This window comes from Heliconius melpomene, chromosome 5 (assembly GCF_056956725.1).
Source record: "Heliconius melpomene rosina isolate 202511_hmr_F chromosome 5, ASM5695672v1, whole genome shotgun sequence".
In the NCBI taxonomy this organism is placed as follows: Eukaryota; Metazoa; Arthropoda; class Insecta; order Lepidoptera; family Nymphalidae; genus Heliconius; species Heliconius melpomene.
The window spans coordinates 6,924,207-6,946,379 of NC_140393.1; the positions used below are offsets into that span (position 1 = coordinate 6,924,207).

Below are 22,173 nucleotides of genomic sequence, written 5' to 3' on the forward strand. Positions count from 1 at the left end.
CGATTCGTTACATGATTCGTTGCAAACCATTATCGCTCGACTAAATGTATTAGAGGGTAGGTCTTCGGTAGCGGTTTCGTCTTATACTAATGTAGAAACAATTCGCACGAATGATTCGACTAAGGAGATAGTGGAGGCGATTAATTCGTTAAAAACAAATTCTACTCATGATTATTACGTGTCTAATTTTGATATTAATGTGCATAATATTGACTCATGGTTTGATGAAGTAGATCGTGCGCAAAGTGTTAATAGATGGAGCGATATAGAATGTTTGTCGTGAATGTCATTCTTTAAAGGGAGACGCGAAATCATGGTTAGATGACTGGGTGAATGCGAATCGCTCTTGGAGTATTTATTTATTTATTTATTTAATAGGAAGCCAACGCTGTATACTGTACTGTAATCAAAACGCTAAAAAAAACAAAATATCAAGTGAAAACGACATTAATTGTATACCGCACTTACAGGCTAACTTGACATGCATAAATTAAGAATAAATGAAAACAAACACAATACAAATCCTTCTACACTAACATTACTGAAGTGTATTCAGAAAAAAATAAAAATAAAAATAAAATAGATTTATTATAAAAAAGATTTTAAATCTTTATGTGTAAAAATATTGATACGGCTAACATCATATATAGTGTTCTGAGTACTACTTCGGATGCCTATCCCACGTTTGCCGATTATGCACGTCGGTCTTTGCTTCGGTTGCGTATGGTAAAAGGGTTGAGTGATGAACTTATGAGCGTAATAGATTTATAGACTTAAATAGAAAGAGATAAACATATAACTATTACATTTGACAATGAATTGACATTTGACTTTTTTATAATTTGGTGTCTAAGACATGTATGTATGTTTGATTAAGTTATAGATCAGAAATGTTTATTTATATTTAAGTTATATTATTACGATAAAAATACTTTAATTAATTACTATAAAATTATAATGAATATGATATTTTAATAATAAGAAATATATGTATAGAATCATTACCATAGATATTTATTTATGGTCAGTAGTAAAGGCAATTGATATTTGTCTATGGCAAAAGCTTTAAATAGTGGGTTCGAGAAGGATCGTCCTCTTTTCCCTCTGTTGAAGCTAAGCGATCAGTCATTGAAAGTTAAGTTGTTATTTTTTCCAACTATCAGGTAAATATGTGTAGTTGTTCTCTAGATGGATAAATTAATTATAAACTGGTCCTTTTATTATAATTTTGTGGTTAATGTATGTATTGTGTCTTCACTGGTAAATATAATAAACACGTGTATTTCATAACCTCTTTTACTTCAACAACCTTAATTTGCTATTTTATTTACTTATAACTAAATTCTTAAAGCATATAAACATAAATCTCACATCAGAATTGGGATAGTGTCCACGAAATCCACAATATTAACATTGATTATTTATTTCAGGATTAGAAATGGATCTCCCTGTGTTACAAGAACTTCTTAAGGCGATGAAGGATACTCTTTCCGGTGTACAACGGAGAGATGACGACATCGTTTTACCAGTCTTCGACCCAACTGCGAGCGACCTCGGTGCTGAGTCCTGGTGCAACAACCTCGAAACGCTCTCCAAGGAGTTCGGGTGGAGTAGCATTGCTACCGTCGCTGAGGCAGGTAAAGCTTTAAAAGGGTCTGCGCTGTTATGGTTCGAGACTTGGGATCCCGAAGAAGGTCGTTCTTGGGAGAATTTACGTAGAGAGTTAACAGCTTTATTTCCTGAAAAAAAAAATCTTACGGAAAAGTTACAAAAAGCAGCGTTATATACCTCTGACTCGGCCATTTCCTATTGCGAATATGCTAGAGAAAAGATAAGACTGTTACGTAATACAAAGATTGCCTTTAGTGAAATACAATTAGTTGAATTAGTGTGTGGTAGTATAACCGATGTAAATGTAAGAATGGCGTCTTTCAATAGCAATGTTAGAAATACATCCGAACTTATTGCATTATTTACTTCATATGTCAAAATTAAAAAACGGCTTTTAGAGCAAGATAATAGGTATTCCAAAAATTCTTTTATTCCTAATTATTCTAAGCGTCCTAAATTTGAGGATAAGTCTAACGAAATAAAATGTTTTGTATGTAGTAAATTAGGACATACAAAAGCGCAGTGTCCTATGGTGTTCACTGGTTTACAGAAAAATAAACCAAACACACGAGATCGCGAATTTGTTAGAGATTTCTGCACGTTTTGTAAAAAACCCGGTCATGTAAGCGCTTTTTGTCGATTCAAACCGCAAGTAAACAGTAACAATGTCCCTGCGTGTGAAAAGGAGGTTAATTTTTTAGGAAATCCGAACTAAAGCTAACTAAAGTATCTATTAATAATGTAACACTAGACTCGCTTATTGATACTGGAGCCAATTGCAGTATTGTAAAGGAGTCTGTTGCAAAACGCCTTGAATGCCCTCTCGTACCATGTGTTTTTTATGTTTATGGAATAGGTAAAGGAAGTATACAAGTTTTTGCGAAGATAACAGTACCGGTTCAATTCCCGGAACTTTGTATAGAATTAGACATCTATGTAATTAGGGACATTGATTGCCATTATGATCTGTTAATAGGTAGAAATGCTATACAATATTCTGATATTGAAATAGTGACAGATTCCGTAGGCTCTCGTTTAGTGCGAAAACATAAAAGCAATTTAGAAATAAATTTTTTAGACGTTCATAGTGACGATCAGTTTACAGAACTTACATTAATGTTGGTGCACTTAGATAAAGAGTTACAGAACAAAATTAAAATCATTTTTCAAAAATATCCCTCTGTTTTGGAATCTATGGGAAACGTTAGGTGTGGGGAATTAGAGATAAAACTAAAAAGGAAAGAAGTTGTATACTATAGACCTTATAGATTAGCCCCAATAGAAAGAGAAAAGGTTAAAGAAATAGTACAAGATTTATTAGATAAACGGATAATAAAAGAGAGTAATTCTTCGTTTGCTAGTCCTATAATTTTAGTTAAAAAGAAAGATGGAAGTGATAGAATGTGTGTTGATTACAGAGCGTTAAATAAATTGATAGAAAGAGATGGATACCCACTCCCTCTTATTGAGGACCAAATCGATAAGTTAGGTCAATCTAATCTTTTTATATCAATTGATATGAAAAATGGTTTTCATCAAATACCTGTTTCTGACAACTCTACAAAGTATACGGCTTTTGTAACACCTGATGGGCATTATGAATTTTTAAAGATGCCATTTGGCATTTGTAACGGTCCATCGGTGTTCCAGAGAGCAATCTCTAAAGCTGTCAAAGATTTAAAATTTTTAGTAATATATATTGACGATATTCTAATTCCGTTTAGATGTATTGAACAAGGGCTAGATTATTTAGAACAAACGATTGCAGCACTTAGTTCTAATGGATTCACAGTGAATTTAAAAAAATGTAAATTCTTTGTCGATAACATTGAATATTTAGGTAGGCATATCTCCCGTGACGGTGTTAGGCCTAGTCAATCCAAAGTGGCTGCTTTAGTACATTCCCCTATACCTCGTAATGTTAAACAAATTAGGCAATTTATGGGACTGTCTAGCTATTTTCGTAAATTTATTCCTGACTTTGCTTCACGAACAGCTTGTATTAGTAAATTGTTGAAAATTGACCAAAAATGGGAGTGGGGCCTCGAGCAGGATGTGGCTAGAAAATATATAATAGATCACCTTGTTTCAAAACCTCTCTTAACCAATTTTAATCCAGAGTATCCTACAGAACTACACACCGACGCTAGTTCGATCGGCTACGGGGCAATACTTTTACAAAGAGTTAATAATGTTAATAAAGTCGTTGCATACTATAGTAAAAGAACTACTCCGACAGAAGCCAAGTATTGCTCTTATGACCTAGAAACGTTAGGTATTTATAATGCTCTGAAGCATTTCAGAGTTTACCTCCTTGGAATTTATTTTTTTATTTTTTTTTTTTTTTTCATTTATTTATGTACCACACAAGAAAGAAAGTACAGAAAACTTATAACAATAGAAAAAATGTGTACAAAGGATAACTTATCTCTAATAGAGATCTCTACCAGAAACCCTTGATTGTAGGAGATGTCAAAAGAAATGATTCGGGTGCGGTATTTTAATATTACGTTAATAATAATAATAATAAACCTACATACAAATATTAATACACTATATTATAATATATAAATATATATAATACATAATATTAATAAATATTACTATACCTATATAAATAAACATACTTATACAAACATACACACATACAACATATAAATATATACAATGACACAAAAGAGATGAAACAGGAAAAGAAAATTAATAAAGAAAAAGACAAAGCGACTACTAAAGATTCTAATTGAGATTAAGAAAATGTTGTTTTAATTTGATTTTAAAAGTATTTAGCGATGGATTGCCCGACAGTACAGAGTTAGGTAGCGAGTTCCATAAGCGCACTGCTTGAACTGTGAAAGATTTTTCATAAAAAGAGGTATTACATATAGGGTACTCAAGCTTTCTTTGAGTTACACATGAGCGTACAGGTCTTTCACTTGGAAGTGTCAATTGAAAACGCTCCCTTAAGTAAGAAGGAGAGGATGACTTTAAAATGTTAAAAAGCATAGTGAGAATGTGCAGGTTACGACGTAAACGCACAGGAAGCCAATTCAGTTGTCGACGGAATTCAGACACGTGGTCAAATTTGCGTAATCCGAAGATAAAACGAATACACATATTCTGAAGGCGGTCAAGTTTGTCGAGAGCCTCTTCGTTAGCATCAGGATAACAAACGTCAGCGTAATCTAGCAGTGGCAGAAGAAGAGATTGAGCAAGAATGATTTTAGTGCGAATGGGTAAAAAATTTTGAAGGCGTTTAAGAGAGTGCAGAGAATAATGTATGCGTTTACTGATTACATTAATGTAATCCAAACCACGATAACTGTCTATCAATTATGAGACCCAAATTTCTTGCTGAATCAGACAACGGTATTATAGTCTCGTTTAGTTTAATGCAAGGCAAGGTGCTAAACTCTACTCTGGCACGTAATTGCCTACTGCCAATTATTAGAGCTTGAGATTTGGAGGGGTTAATAAGAAGGCCAAACAAAGTCGCCCACTCGCTAATATGAGCGAGATCAGTGTTAATGTTCAGAATTGCAGTGTTTAAGTCTTCAAGAGTGGCGTGTCTATATAGCTGTAAATCGTCAGCGTAAAGATGGTATTGACAAGATAGGATTTTGGTAATTTCATTTATAAAAATGGAAAAGAGCAGAGGAGAGAGTACGCCGCCTTGAGGTACACCAGTTACCAAATCAGCCCAGTCAGAGCAAAGCTCTCCGGTGTAGATTCTTTGCTTGTAATTTACTTTACTATAGTTACCGATTGTAATTCGATAAAGTCAACAATGACAAAAAAAGATTTATCACCACGAGTTGCTCGTTGGTGGACCTTTATGCAAGATTTCCGGTTCGATATTAAGTATAGGAAGGGTAAATTTATTAGTCATGTAGATTTTCTTAGCCGGAATCCTGTTGAGTCCCCAATTTCTAAATGTCAATCCCAATCCCTTCCCGAGATTAGTTTAATTGAGATCTCCGATGACAATGTTAGTTCACAATCATGGTTAAAAACTGCTCAAAACAATGACCTAGAGACCCAGACTATTATTTCTCAGTTACAAACCGGTGAGATAGATTCTAATCGTTATTTAATTAAAAATGACTTATTATGTTATAAAAGTAACCATGAAGAGGAACCTAAAATGTTTGTACCGAAGGGTTATAGATTAAGCATTTTAAAATGGTTTCATGATGATAATTGTCACGTTGGACCATATAAAGTCTTTCATAAAATAAGAGAGTATTTTTGGTTTCCTAGAATGGTAGTGTTTATAAAAAAATATATATTTCATTGTTTAATTTGTACGGAGAGAAAAGGGCATTCTGGTCCTAAGCAAGGCTATTTGCATCCAATTACTAAAATTAATATTCCGTTTCACACTATACATTTAGACTGTACTGGACCCTTCACTCTCACTGAAGAAGGTTATAAATATATTTTGATTATAGTTGACGGTTTTACTAAATTTTGCTTATTAAAACCACTAATAACACTAAATAGTCAGGAATTAATACCAATTATAAAAGAAACTATTACTTTGTTTGGCACACCATCCTTAATTGTAACTGATCGTGGAACCAATTTCAGTTCTCGTCACATACAAAATCTTTTTAGAGAATTACATATTAAGCACCACATGATAGCCACAGGTACACCGAGAGGTAACAGCCAAGTTGAACGTTATGTATCAACGATAATCAATATGTTAAGTACCATATGTAATGAACCGTCAGATTGGCCGAGCGGATTATGGAAAGTTCAACAATCTATTAATACAACGATTCAAAAATCCACTGGTTTTTCACCGCTGCGATTATTAATAGGAGTAGAGGCAAATACACCTATTGTGCAAGCCAAGTTAAATGAAGTCGTTGATAGTAATAGGTTTGAACCACATATTGATATTGCCGCTGATCGTGAGCTTGCTAAGCAACGTCTGCAACAGATATCCGAAAAATTTAAACGGCGATTTGATTCCTTTAGACGAAATGATAAACTTTTTCGTACTAAATTGTCGAATTAAATTAAAACTAAATCACCTATTTAGTTTATGTGCATCAGGATCATAGGCGTAACGAAAAATTAAAACCTAAATTTAAAGGTCCTTATAAGATTTCTTCAATTCTTCCCAACGATCGTTTTACTCTAAAAGGTTTAGGCAGTTTTAGGGATATAATTGTAGCTAAAGAAAAATTACGGTTATGGCCCGGTGAATGGGTAGAAGAAAATATTGCTGTTGAAAACGTTAACTATGATTAAAATATCAATATGTAATATTTTTAATATATAAATATTAATTTTTAATATATTACATGAACATTGTATTCTTTTAATTGCAATTATTTTATTTCTTTCTTTTTTTTTATTAAGTAGGAATTAATTTAAATTGTATAAACTAATATAAACATATTATTTTTCTAAACAAAGAAATGTTATTTTATTGTAGTTAGTTTTTGTTATTGTAAGTTAGTTATTTTCTTAGCATAGTATAGTTAGTTATGTATATATTTTATATACATTATATGTTTTCATATATGTCCGCTGGTCGATCACATATTTGGCATCACCTGGTCGCACCGGCAGCGGGTGAATGCAGCTGATGTGTCTATTTATGTGACTTATATATTACATATTTTATCTATCCGCTGGGCGATCACATACTTGGCATCGGTTGGTCGCACTGGCAGCGGGTGAATGCAGCTGATGTGTCTATTTATGTGACTTATGTATTATATATATATCATATTTATCCGCTGGTCGGTCATATATTTGGCATCAGCAGGTCGCACTGGCAGCGGGTGAGTGCGGTTGATGTGTCTATATATGTGGCTCACGTATTTTATACATATACATATGTCTGAAAAAGTGAAATCGATGATAAAATGTTGAGGTGTATCCAATATAAATGTTGAATTTAATTTCTATATTCTTTTAAAATATGTTTTTGTTATATAACTTCGGGGACGAAGTTTTGTCAGTCTGGCCGTAATAGATTTATAGACTTAAATAGAAAGAGATAAACATATAACTATTACATTTGACAATGAATTGACATTTGACTTTTTTATAATTTGGTGTCTAAGACATGTATATAATTTGGATGATTAAGTTATAGATCAGAAATGTTTATTTATATTTAAGTTATATTATTACGATAAAAATACTTTAATTAATTACTATAAAATTATAATGAATATGATATTTTAATAATAAGAAATATATGTATAGAATCATTACCATAGATATTTATTTATGGTCAGTAGTAAAGGCAATTGATATTTGTCTATGGCAAAAGCTTTAAATAGTGGGTTCGAGAAGGATCGTCCTCTTTGGATCGGCCCGTCCGCCGAGTCAACACCTCTCCCGGCACGAGTCTTCCTACGGTCTTCAAGAACTTGTTAATATTTCTTGGGAAATAACTATCAAGTTTTGCTTGCGCCTTCGCGTTGTGAAAGCCACCTGCGACCCAGTGTATTCAGTGTAGTGAACAGTGTAAACCATCATTGCCAGTGTACATCTGTCTCCATCGGACCTCGCGGTCCCGCTCTAGGGCCCGATGACTGCCGAAGCGGACGAATAGTGTATACCATCTCGCTCACTCATCATGAGTGACCGAAAGGGCAAACGTCGGTCGCGTTCGCGCTCTCGCCCGCGCGCCCGTTCGCCATCTGCCACCGCAACCGCCGCCGCGCGCACCTCTGCTGCGCCCGCCGTCGCTGCCTCCGCCGCGCCCGCTGCGCGTGCCGCCGCCGCCGTTGCCGCGCCCGTTGCGCGCACCGCCGCCGCTGCCGCGCCCGTTGCGCGTACCGCCGCCGCGCTTGCCGCGCCCGTCGCGCGTGCCTCCGCCTCCTCTCCTGTCGCGTTTCCCACGCGTGCCGCTGCAGGCCCCGGTGCCGCGCCCGCCGCGCAAGCCTCCGCTGGCTCCGCCGCCGCGTCTGTCGCCGCGCCCGCCGCCGCGCAGGCTGCCGCGCCCGCTGCCGCTGGCCTCGCCGATGCCATCGCGCCTCCCGCCGTGAGCGCCCGCGAAGTGTCAGTGTCAGTGCCAGTGCCAGTGATATCGCAAAGGAGCAGACCCGCTGATAGGGGCGCCTCCCGACCTCGCCGCTCTCCTTCCGCACCACCGCAAGTGGATCTGGAATTTTCACCGCGTACCTCGCTGCACTCTGACATCATAGCCGTGGCCGAGCTGCAGAAGCGTGGGGTTCTCTCCCAATCACTGCTGGCACATATTGCTATGTTCCTCACTGATCAGGGTAGGGAACTGGACCGCGCACGCGCCGGCCACGGTCCTTCCGCAGCCCCGGATATAAACCCAATTCTAACGACACCTGCGAGACGCCCACGCACCTCGGACGACGCTTCGGAGTTGGCAACGCTAACAACGCCGAAACGATTGTGCGCCAAGCCCCTCCCACAGCGCGATCCGCGCATATACAGGAGGATCGAGACGACATCGGCGCCCCTTGCCGTGCCCAACGCCCCCGTATGTGCTACAACAGTACCGGCGCCCTCGCCGGCACCCGCTTCTACTACATTTGCCGATGCGCTGCGCACCGCCGGATCCAGCTCGGCATCTCAGGTTAGTGCATCAGCTTCTCTAGTGGGGCCACAACAGCCCTCTCAGCCTAAGCCATGAATCCCCCCCTTGATCGTGGAGGAATTATCTAACTGGACATTACACTTCAGGGTTTTAAAAGAGCGCCTCGGCCATCCGCCGAATGCCCGCCCCTTCGGGAAAGGCATACGATTTTCACCGAACTCGGCCGAAGAGTATCGAACTATCCAACGATACCTGTGTGAGATAGAGGAAAACCAACAACTATCTTGGTTCTCATACGCCCTCCCGTCCGAGCGTAGCCGAAAGGTGGCGATCCGAGGACTGCCTGCCACCACCACTCCAGAGGAAATTACGAAGCCTTAGGAGAGTTAGGCTTCAAGGCGGAATATGTAAGACCGATAAGGGCGAGAAGGGGGCGCCCTGGCTGCATATTTTTTGCTATACTGGCCAATACACCCGATCTCGTACCGGCCATCTACGAAATATCGGAATTATTATATATGCAGGGCATAAAAATCGAGCCATGGAGGAACAAGAAGGGCCCGGCACAGTGCCACCGGTGTCAAGGTTTCCGACATTCAAGCCACGGATGCCACCGGCGGTTGGCATGCGTGAGATGCGGCGACGAACATGCCGCGCGCGACTGCCCGAGGCCCCTGGACGTTGCCGCGACCTGCGCGAACTGTGGCGGCGCGCACCCAGCCAATCATTCGGCCTGTCCGCAATACAAACGCGAAGTACGCAATAAGAGGGCCGGCACGGTAGCCCTCTCTCAAACGAATACCGCGCAAAGGGCATTGACCGCTCCCCGAGCGGACTTGAACACAGTGGAAGCGGAGAGCGCGGCCACTAATCTTATGGCCCCCGCCAACCCGCACACTGTTGTCGGAGGAAGACGACCCAAGAAGAGAGGGGGCAAGAGGACGAGGAGGCAAGAGGAGCAAGCCAGAGCCTCGTCCGCCAACCCCGCGGCCTCTACCTTACCTTACCGCGGCTGCAGCGCCCGCTGTCGATACCGCCGCAACTACAGACGCACGACAGACGCAACCTGCACATATCGCCATAGACAGGGCTCTTGACACCCTCAAGAACGTTCTCCTCGCCTTGAGGGCGGGTCAAGACCCTGTTCAGTGCGTCATGGAGGGCATGAAGAATCTTCTTTACATTCACGCCTGAACTCAAAATAATCTATTGGAACGCCCGGGGATTGCGGAGGAGTATGCCCGCTCTCCGTTACATATTGCACACGCACAACATAGACATTGCGCTTATTAACGAAACTCACACCTACCTACACGCTACTCTGTCTGCCAACATAGCGGGTTTTAACGTCCTGCGGTTAGACTCAACCCGCGAGAAGCCTTGTAGGGGCCTACTTGTTGCGACCCGCAGGGGTATGGCCGTACAACCACTCCCTGCCATCGACACTCATTCACTTCAAGCCTTGGGGGTTGAATTTCATCACGACAATAAAACCATGAAGGTATACGCCACCTACCGCCCGAGCAACGTACGCCTGGACGTTAACCAAGTGCAGCAGCTTCTCTCCAGTGACTCCCCGACGTTGATTGCGGGGGATTGGAATGCACATCACACTGCCTGGGGTTGCAGCTCCACCAACACGGCAGGGAGGGCCCTCTTCCGCGATGCTCAAAGACACGGATACGAAGTCGAGGGCCCCGACGAACCCACTCATTACTCTGACACCAGTAGTTACGTCTCCTCTACTATTGACCTGGTCGTACACCGAGGACTGGATAGCATTGACCTGGAGGTACTTCCCGACGCCTTCGGCTCAGATCACCAGCCGGTTCTGGCCACCATCGCGGGCGAAAGAACGTTCGCTAGAGGCCCCCCTGCAAGGGGACGCGTTGACTGGGAACTCTTTGAGACAGCGCTTCAATCGGAATCTTCGCCGTGCATTGAACCACTCGTCGACGCCGCCAGCATTGACCGTCTCGAAGGCAACATAACGAGACAGATCCACAGTGCATTGACCTCCGCCACCATCCCACATAACTCGCGCGGCCGACCTCCTCCCTCGAAAAAGATTCTCGCCCTCATTGCGGAAAAAAGGAGGACGCGCTCTGAGTGGCAGAGGACGAGATATCCGCCTTTAAAAACCAAACTTAACGGCCTAGTTGAACGCATCAAGGCCGCGCTTGAAGAACGCGACAGCGCAAGTTGGGAGAAGCGTATCGATAACGCCAGCTGCGATCAACCCTCTTTCCACAAACTGAACCGTCAGATTATGAGAAAAAAGCCTCCTGCCAGGCCGATTATACACAGCGACGGCACTCTCAGATACACCGCGGTGGAGAGAGCCGACCTATTGGCCGAACACCTGGCCAATCAATTTCGGCCAAATCCGAGTGAGTGTCCGGACCGCCACGCCGAAATTGAAGCCGAAGTGGAGGTGCTTCTCACATCGCTGGCCACATGTGACACACTACCACCATCCCCGCACTTCTCTCCATCAAGTGTGAGGAAAGCGATCCGGGGCCTAAAGCCAAAGAAGGCCCCCGGGATCGACGGAGTGCCAAACACAGCCTTCAGACATGTCACTGCAAGATTAATTTCCGCCATCGCCAGACTCTTCAGTGCCATCCTTCGCCTGGGCCACTACCCACGGGCGTGGAAGGAGGGGTTAGTAATTATGATACCCAAGCCGGGTAAGAACCCACAACGCCCAGACGGCTATCGACCAATCACCTTACTTAATACTATAGCCAAACTGTTCGAGAAGCTTCTCCAACCGCTTCTCCTGCCGCACATACAACCGCGGCCCGAACAGTTTGGCTTCCGAAGCGGTCACTCCACTACACTGCAAATCGCCCGAGTACTTCACTTTGCCGCGGCAGCTGTGAACAAAAAGGAGAGTGCAGTCGCAGCCTTCCTGGATGTCGCCAGCGCCTTTGATCGAGTTTGGCATCCAGGCCTGATTTTGAAAATCCTCCGCGCCGGCACTCCATACCACATAGTGCGTGTCATAGCCGCCTCCACGGTAGGGGTACCACAGGGCAGTATACTCTCTCCTGCCCTATACGCGTGGTACACAGATGATATCCCATTAGAACAGGGCTCGACGTTGGCCCTCTATGCCGACGATATCGCCTTACTTACACAAAGCCTGAATCCGGAGCACGCCGCAGTGAAACTACAGCGCACACTCAATTTACTGCCCGACTGGCTATCTGAATGGAGGCTAACTATAAACGTGTCGAAGACCCAGGCGATCGCGTTTGGGAGCCGCCGAAAACCACCGCCGCCGCTGAATCTGTTCGGCCAACAAATCTCCTGGTCGAACGACGCCACCTACCTTGGCGTCATCATCGACCGCCGGATGTCAATGTCTAGACAAGTCAAGAAAGCCGCCAACGCCGCTAAAACGGCGCTCTTCATGCTACGCCCGCTTCTCCGCTCGCGCCTACCGCTACGGGCTCGACTGGCATTATATAAAAGTTTCGTGAGGCCTCACCTTACTTATGCAACCCCGGCCTGGTACGCGCTCGCAAGTGCGCCCCAGCGCAAGGTCCTGCAGGTGGTCCAGAACGTCGCCCTCCGGCGCGTTACCCAGGCTCCCTACTTCGTACGCAACGCCACTCTCCAGCGCGACCTTAACATAGAGAGCCTGGAGGTACACATCGGCCGGCTCGCGCGCAACACATTTAGCCGCGCCGATGCTTCGGACCACCTGCACATAAAAGATATCGCACCATGGCACACCAGACCGCCAGACAAGATGCGCCTACCAAGGGACATCCTCACCTCACCTAATTCCGACTCCTGAGCTGCCCCTTCGGTCGCTGGTCGCCTAAGCTGGGCCTCTCACGGGGCAACCGTGAGTCTCACCCGGCTTGGCTGACCGCCCAGGGGGCGCCAAAGCTCATCCTTTCTCAACGAAAACTTCCTTCCTCACCCAAATTTAACCCCCACGTTAATCCACTCTCCCCCTTGGCTCCAAGGCCATCTCATAAGGACGCGGCTATTGTAATAGTCGCCGCTAGAAACCACAGTAAAAGGGCACACGCCTTGGCACTGTTGCCCGACGTAACACACACGTCGGATGTAGAAGATACGGATCGTCCTCTTTTCCCTCTGTTGAAGCTAAGCGATCAGTCATTGAAAGTTAAGTTGTTATTTTTTCCAACTATCAGGTAAATATGTGTAGTTGTTCTCTAGATGGATAAATTAATTATAAACTAGTCCTTTTATTATAATTTTGTGGTTAATGTATGTATTGTGTCTTCACTGGTAAATATAATAAACACGTGTATTTCATAACCTCTTTTACTTCAACAACCTTAATTTGCTATTTTATTTACTTATAACTAAATTCTTAAAGCATATAAACATAAATCTCACAAGCGCAATTGTCATACGTGGAATAAACGAGCCGCATATCAAAGCTTCAGCTACTAATGAAAAATTAATGCCTTGTGATTTAGTCAAATATTTGTCTACCTTCGTTAAGCCATGTAATGTAACAAATGTCGAGTGGATTATTAGACCACAAATGGTTAAACGGGTAGCTCCTATATCAAATCTTACATTCAAGTGTTTCTCGTGTAGTCAAATAGGGCATAAACAAACAGCTTCCCCTACAAATCAAAAACCAACTTCTAGTAACAATGCGAAAATTAATTATGTAAAAGATAACCCTAAAATAACCTGCGCATACTGTAAAAAAATAGGTCGTCATATAAGTAATTGTTTTACAAAGCAGCGCTCTGATCAGCGGAAAAAATAATGTAAACTTTTGTTCTTTACCAAAATTAAGTAATTCCAGTGATGTAGTAGTATGAGTGATTCAAGGAATACCTATCGATATCGTACGAAATGTCACCAACGTCTAACTTATAGTTGTGTGTCCCCGCAAAAGTCTCTGCGGTCGAAGCGATGATGATGATGTCTGTCTAGTCTTGTACTTTTATACAGACTTCATAACCTTACTGTGTGGTGTAGGAAGATGGACATTCTCAGCCTGCCGAGGACGTCAGGATGTCAGGAGAGGCCGTATAAGATGAAAATTTAGGGTCGAGTTTCCGAACGTCAGTTGTAAAGAGCTGACAGATTTGCTTGGTAATAGACTGACTCTTGCTTCGGGGCAGCGTGAGAGCGATCAGACGCATCACTTACTATAATAGCGGTATCGTACCCACATTTTAAATTCAAAACCAGAAACTAGTAAAAGATAATTATTGTTCATTTAAATATTAGATTACATGATTGTTCAATCGATATAAGATTTGTAGATTTAAGTTTTTGCCATTAGTGTTGTGTTTGTATTGAGTAATTAATAAAAATTGTAAAGGTGTTACGTTCCCACACAACCCCGGAATCGCTGACCTAGGACCACCCAGAACATGTCCCACAACATTACCCACATTGCATAATTCTCTTAAATCTTGGAATTGTTATTTGAATCCCCGCACCTGCAGTTATAATTAAAATTAAAATTAAACGTAGAAATTAAAATCATTCTTGTCTCCGACATTGAGCAAGTCTCACCTTTGTAACCATAAGTTAATTTTAATTAAGTATTTTTAAGTAAAATCGGTTTTTTTTGGATCCTACGCTGCCACCGTACATAATTAAGGTTGTTTTTTTTTTCGTTTTTTATTTGTGTTATTCTTAATAATATATATATGACGGCGCATAGCTAGCGCCATTTGAGAAATACGTCGGAACGAGATTTTGACAGCTGTCAGTCTGGCGGAGCGTCGTGTCGATGGTCAACGCCGCCATTTTGGACGACACTGGTTGTTCAACGTCAATGGCGACCGTACCACATTTACGGCGAATCGTTTTTGTTCCGAATAATATTAACTTCTACATGGCTGATTCTGATAATGAAGGGCACGCGCCTAGATATAATATAGAAAATATTAAAATGTATATGATAATGCGCGATGCGCGATGGCAAGTCGCCGTGCCCACCGCCCTCGCGCCCCTCTCACCTCAGCTGGTGCCTAGCGATTCATTCGCTCCAGACGGCGCGACAGACACAATCTCACTGTTCAACGCGAAGCCTGTGACGCTTAATCCTTTTCTTAATATTGCCATGTGCTGATACCTAATTTCTATATTCCTATCTACACTTCTTGTATTTCTACCAGCGTCTATTCTTCATCAATCTAAACCTATATGTACTGTGCTCTTGACTCTCTCCTTTTATATTATTTTATATTTGTGAACTTATTGTGAAGCAGTGATAATATACGCTTATATACTATAAGAAAGACTTATTTATTTTCACACGCATCCTTACATATCTTTTAATTGTTTTTAGCTCTTAGCTTACATTCAATTTTCAACCTTAACTTCTTGCTATTACGTGCTAGTTTAGCTTGAAAATTTATTTATTTCCTTCTGTGAGTGTTAAATTATTTTCTCTTCACGTATCTGTGCAGTTAATAAATTTGGACGATTTCTCCACAAAATTTGGATCTTTAATTTTACTCATTTAGTGTAAAATAAATATTAGATGATATTAAATAGCGGTATCACATATTAACCGCTATAATGCGCTGGCCTGGGTCTAGAACAGTACTCTTCGTTACTTTCGATATTATAAGTTCGCATTACATTATGCAATATACATGTTGTCAAAACAACATTATCAACCATGTCTGGATTTAAACGAATATTTTTATTGTATATTTCAAACTTTTGGTATAATATTCCGAATGCATCTTCGACTACTTTGCGTGCGCGTGACAGGCGAGTGTTAAATTCTTTTTGGTCCTGAGATAGTTGGTGAGAACGAGAATATGGCCTCATTATGTTCTTTTGTAACGGAAAAGCCTCATCGCCCATGAAAACATGTGGAAGTGCTACGTAAGTCCCGGGCAATGCTTTGTCACTTGGAATATTGAACCTATTATTTTGAATTCGTTTTCCAATTTTTGAAGATGCAAAAATACCACCGTCGCTGTTTTTGCCATAAGCACCGATGTCAACAACTGTAAAGCTGTATTTATGATCGACTATGGCCAAGAGAACTATCGAAAAATGTTTTTTATAGTTGTAGTAGAGCGATCCGCTGTTGGGTGGGGCTATTATATTTATATGCTTGCCATCTATGGCACCAATGCAGTTTGGGAAATTCCACTTGTCATTAAACCCTTCCGTAATTTTTTCCCAATCTTCAGCTGTAGGTGTTGGCATAGAATTAGGTCCGCGGCACACTACATTCGCTATATCCGTAGATATTATGTTCGGCGATTTTTTACGTTGCTTACAAACGTCGAGGTAATTACAAAATAAATACTTCATACGCGAATAGACCCGTTTCATAATAAATAATATGTTTTTAAATCGCGAGTGCTTAAAAATTCTATTTAATTGACTATTTATTTTTTCAGTACCAATGTGCAAGAAAACGTGGTCCAATTTAAGGGAAGCTCATCGTAGGGCAATTAAGAAAAAAACTACCAAAAGCGGTCAAGCAGCAGTCTCAGTTAAAAAATGGCAATTCGAGGATGAAATGAATTTTTTGACACCCTCTTATAAAGAAAGAGCAACTGTATCTTCACTACTCAGAGATAGTGATGATACAGAAAGTATTGTCAATAAAGATTCGCAGTTGTCTGCTCCCGATTGCCAATCGGATATTTCAATAATAGAAGATCGTCCAACATTATCTGACTCCTCTACAAAGAAATCCAAGTTTTCAAATATAAAAAGGCAAAGAGTACTTGACGAAGACAAATCTTCTGCATCGTCATTGTTAATGAAATATATATTAAATAAAAAAGATGAAAATAATGAAGATGATATTGACAATTTTTTTTATGGTATAGCTGCAACGGTGAAGAAATTTAATGAATACAACAAAGCAATTATTAAATCTCAAATTTTTAATATTTTTTCGCAAATAGAACTCCGAGATATCAATGAAAAAGGAAATAATTACTACAACAGTAATAATTATTCAACTGCAGGACCTTCTGGAAATTATTCAACGCCAGGACCTTCTGGAAATTATTTAACAGCAGGCTCTTCTGGATACAGTACTACAACGAACTATGATACAGACAGGAATGCCACAGAGGTGAACACACCAGTCTTGACTGATACTGACAAAGATTTACCTAATTTTTAAAAATGTGATTAGTAAGTACTTAATTAGTGACAAAATGATGTCAAAATTACGAAAATAAAGGTTGATTTAAGATACTCTTACATTGTTTTACTTATACACACATACATACTTACATATATACCGGTCAAAAACTAAATTGTTATTAAAATAACACATGGATCATACCACGAGGTAAAAAAAATAACGTAATAACTTTATTTACTTACTTTAAAGTCACAGCCAATTTCTCTTCGGGTGTGATCGCTTCTCTGAATCTTGTGTTTTGCTTAGATATGGAGTCTTCAATATGAGACAATATGTTATAAAACACACATTGCGGCATATGATAGTAGGAATATTTTTTTTTTTCTCGTCGGCTAGCAAATGCCTACGAGCTGTCCAATATTCACCCTCTTTTTTTCTTTGTTTAAACATTTCGTGCACCCAATAAGCTTTCCTTTTTCTCTTGGGTCTTTCATTTTCTTCTGCATCAAGCGCTACAGCCATGAGTGCCAATTCACGGTCTGTAAAATTTAACATTATGAAGCACATGTGTAGACGTAGTGCCAATTGTTAACAGACTACGCGAAAATTCCTGGACTAACCGGTCTCCAGTCGTAGACCACGTGGCGTCTACCAGCGGCCAGCGCGGGGTCCACTGGGTGACGATGCGAGGTCCACTGGGTGACGATGCGAGGTCCAATTGTTGACCGCGCGACGTTTATTGGTGATAACACGGTGTCCACCCGTGGACCACCTGTAGACCACAAGTGGACGCCGTGCGACGAGGCGGTGCGGAGTGGAGGCCGGGTGGCTCTAATGAGCTATGACCTTTAAACAACATATATAAAGAATTTTGTCAAACGAAAACAGTTGCTTGCAGGCGGAAGCCCTGATTGGAAGGTATCTAGTGTTTAGTATTGTTATTGAGTGATACATGTCGCTTATTGTAATTACGTGGAACCTCTATCCGAATACGTTGGAAACATATAGACGGGATGTATTTTTATCGTCTTTTCTTAAAAACGCTAACCACTTACGATTTCTAACAATATGTATACTACAACTGTTCCGGCCGATTAAAGTGACGCTTGTCAGACTTGACAAGCGGCGGCCATTGCGCTTTGAGACTCGGACCGAACAGCGTCAACGTTAGTTATATATTGTTTTAATTATTATTAATTGTTGAAGAATGCTTCAATAAATCATAATTAAAATTGGGTCTCAATATACCTTCATACATCATTGGCGCAAGTATTCAAGAATTAGGGGAAAGAATAAAATTTTGCGCATATTTGCGCTATTTTGAATGAGAGCAAAAAAACCAAGAGGTGGTAATATTTCAATTTTTGATATTTCACGAATACTGCTTTTATTTTAAATAATTGGCATCTTATTTGGTTTTTTTGTTTTATAAGTTTAAGAATAACTACCAGAGGCCTTTTTTTAACATGGAAAATAATAATGTCTATTTTTTAAAAATAGCATATATGTTTTAAAAGATAACGTATCTTGCGACTTGTAGACCAATTTCTATAGAATTAGCTAGAGAAATCAATCTCAGAAAACTGAGAAAGTTGTTGCTGACATAGAAATTCAGATAATATAATTAACTGCAACGTTTTTGAATAAGAGTGAAGAGGTGATAGAAATCAAACGTTAGCTATTTTAAACGATATTACGATAGACGAAAAAGTAGCTTGATGAAAAAGTAGCTTGTGCTTTCTGCTCTGTGTGTCGGGATTTTTGCCAAGGCAGATTAATGACCTTACAAAAGTAATGGCAATAGAAGTCAACGAATATTCTGTCAAATACTGACTATATACATTACATGCTTGGATCAGATGTATGGCGATGATACTCCATATTTCGTACAATTTATCTTTCAAAAAGTGGTCTGCACCAAAAACCGAGAACAGAGAATGTCATGATAAAAAAAGCATGTGCAGGAACGTTTTCATGAGGATCTCAGATTACATGTAGACAAACCACGACAAAATACTGGTAATAGCAATGATGGAAACACAGCTAGAAGAATTTTTTAAAACTACCAATTTTCTGCAGGAACAACTTGTATTGATGAGGAATTAATAAAACGTTTTTATATAATTCTTCAAACTATGTCATCAGGACAAATGTCGAAAAATTCTCGTCAATATACATTTAATACAGCGCAAAACATGTTAACAAAACATATAACTGGTATTAAGTATATGCCATTGTAGGGAACTTTTCATACTATCTTTTATAATACAAAATTAATATTACTTCTTCTTCTTCCTGGCATTAATCCCGGCTACTACCAGGGTCTGCCTTCCTACTTAACCTACTCCACTTTGCACGATCTTTTGCGTCCTCGGTGGTTAGACCATTGGCTCTCATGTCCTGCATCACGACATCCAACCAGCGCTTCCTTGGGCGTCCGGGAGGTCGCGCCCCAGGAACTGGTATAGCAAGGCACTTGCGTCCGACATAGTTCTTAGGCCGGCGCGTAACGTGGCCAAACCATCTCAAGCGACGCTCTTGGAGCTTATCCGCTACGTCACGGACCCCAAGACTACCTCGAATGAATGTATTGCGCATGCGGTCAGACCGCGTTACGCCGCACATCCACCTCAACATCTTCATTTCCGTGACGTGAAGCTCCTGAGTGTGCCGAGATAGTGCTGGCCAACATTCGCTGCCGTATAAAAGAACCGGTCGGACGATGCTCTTGTATATCAGCCCCTTGAGCTTGGGCGGTATTCTGCGGTCGCAGACCACACCAGTGACCTCCCGCCATTTGGCCCAGGCAGCGCTTATCCGGCCATGGACATCGTGGTCGATGCCTCCAGACTCGTGCATAATAGATTCAAGGTACCTGAACTTCTCCGACTTAACGGCTGGCTCAGGACCTATAAGGATGGTGCTCGAGTCCCGGTTCCCGCAGGCCATGTACTCTGTCTTCGAGACATTTAGTTCCGCCGTTTAAGACCGCCGTTCTCAAGCGCAACAAAATTAATATTACTATGTACAATTATAAAAATATTTATTAGTATCGTCTGCACGCAGCGTACTTGAATTCTAAACCTGTTTCGAGTTTTTTGCTATGCGTGTCGTAGGCTGCTAGCCGGGATTGCCACTTTTAAAGAGTCGGTTATAATCGCTTGAGACGTTCACTTGTATATATATTGCTCTCCTTGCATAACTTGCTTAACTGCTTCAACCTTATCTTCATACTGTTAAGTGCTACTTTCGTTTATATTTTCGTTATCTTTCCTTCTGTAAGCCTTAAATTATTTTCTCTATCTGAATGCATTAAATAAATTTGGACGATTTCTCCACAAAATTTGAATCTTTAATTTTACTCCATAAGTGTAAAATAAATATTAAATAATATTAAATAGCAATCTCACATTTTAACCGCTATATTGGTTAAAACAACTGAAGCGCTATACCTTCTTCGGTGCATAAAGTTCTTATACATGGAGCTCAAATTATACAGAACTATGCAATTCTTCCTATTGGATAACTTTCTGAAGATGCTCAAGAAGCAAGAAATAAGGATTACAAATTATACAAATTGCACCATGCCAGAAAGTGTTCCCGATCAGCTTCGAATGAAGATGTTTTTCACATCTTAATGTATACCTCTGACCCATACATTTCAAGTTTCAGTACACTTCAGCAAGTGTAACTATATGTAACGAACTTTTTGACGAAACTAAACTTCCGCAAGTCACAGAATAAATTCTTTGTTTACGTCACAATTATTATTAAAATTATTTTTATATTATATATGATACATCATTTTTTTGTCTTATTACATATGATACATCACTTTCAATCCTTACCCAAATCAATAATTTAACACTAAAAGCTGTTTCTGAACAAGTAAATTAAATTATTCATTGACATCAATACATTTGACTGTCAGTCAATTCTGTTCATTAAATAAAAATCATGTAGTTAGTTACAAGCTGCAGAGTCAGTACATTCCATTAGCCGTTCAGGTATATTCTCAGAGTTACAAAGATAAACATTTCTCACTTCTCAGTATTAAAACAAAGAAAGATGATTACAAACTCAAGGACAACAACCCTTGGGTACCGTCCCTAACAACGAATAAATAATAATAATATGAGCATGAGAACGGCTCCTCAGAATAAACCCTTTTTTCAAGCTAAACGCAATACATCACTTTTAGTGATAAGGCCGCTCTTTCACATTTCTTTTTTTGTACAAATTTATTTATTGAATATGTAATTTTCTGGTGTGGAATAAAGAGTTTTTATGTTTTATGTTATGCTACAACATAAAAAAATATGTGAAAACTTTGACGTTTGTATAAAAAATAAATCGAGAGAAGCATACAAGTTTGGACTCATGTCTCAGTTAGGACCTGCAACGTATCCGTTCGAAATAGTCTCTATAGATACCAAAGGTGGATTCGGTGGTGCGCGTTCAACCAAAGTATATTTACATCTTCTAGTAGACCACTTTACTCGTTACGCCTACATTTTGATATCCAAAACTCAGAATGCAAACGACTTTATTAAACTAGTCCAAAAAGTAACACAAGATTATAAGATTGACTTGATTCTGTCAGACCAATATCCGGGCATCAATTCAAAGGAATTTAAATATATTTCAGAAAAAGAAGGCATACCCATAGTATTCACTGCAGTAAATGCACCATTTTCTAATGGATTAAATGAACGGTTAAACCAGACATTGGTTAATAAAATTCGTTGTAAAATTAATGAAAGAGAAAATAAGATCGCTTGGACTAGTATTGCTCATGAATGCACGGAAAGATACAACGAAACTGAACATAGTATAACAGGGTTCTCCCCAAAATATTTACTGCAAAGGAAAAATGTGGACATTCTACCAAAAGAACTGAAAGAAAATGAAGTACAGTGATGTAAAAGAAGTT

The 22,173-nt window shown here is 40.3% G+C and overlaps 2 protein-coding genes across 2 annotated transcripts; both read left to right on the forward strand.

Annotated features, from left to right (window-relative positions):
- Window positions 1-875: 875 nt before the first annotated feature.
- On the forward strand, window positions 876-2,992 carry LOC146539112 (uncharacterized). Its single transcript, XM_085185569.1, has 2 exons — window positions 876-1,163; window positions 1,431-2,992. The coding sequence occupies exon 2, from the start codon at window positions 1,439-1,441 to the stop codon at window positions 2,324-2,326; it is 888 nt and encodes a 295-aa protein (XP_085041695.1). The 5' UTR covers window positions 876-1,163; window positions 1,431-1,438; the 3' UTR covers window positions 2,327-2,992.
- Window positions 2,993-16,404: 13,412 nt separating this feature from the next.
- On the forward strand, window positions 16,405-17,276 carry LOC146539113 (uncharacterized). Its single transcript, XM_085185570.1, has one exon. It carries the CDS (start codon window positions 16,542-16,544, stop codon window positions 17,274-17,276), a length of 735 nt encoding a protein of 244 aa, XP_085041696.1. The 5' UTR covers window positions 16,405-16,541.
- Window positions 17,277-22,173: the final 4,897 nt, after the last annotated feature.

Coding starts and splice junctions, on each gene's coding strand:
- LOC146539112 (XM_085185569.1), top strand. CDS start 1,439: ATGGATCTCCCTGTGTTACAAGAACTTCTTAAGGCGATGAAGGATACT.
- LOC146539113 (XM_085185570.1), top strand. CDS start 16,542: ATGTGCAAGAAAACGTGGTCCAATTTAAGGGAAGCTCATCGTAGGGCA.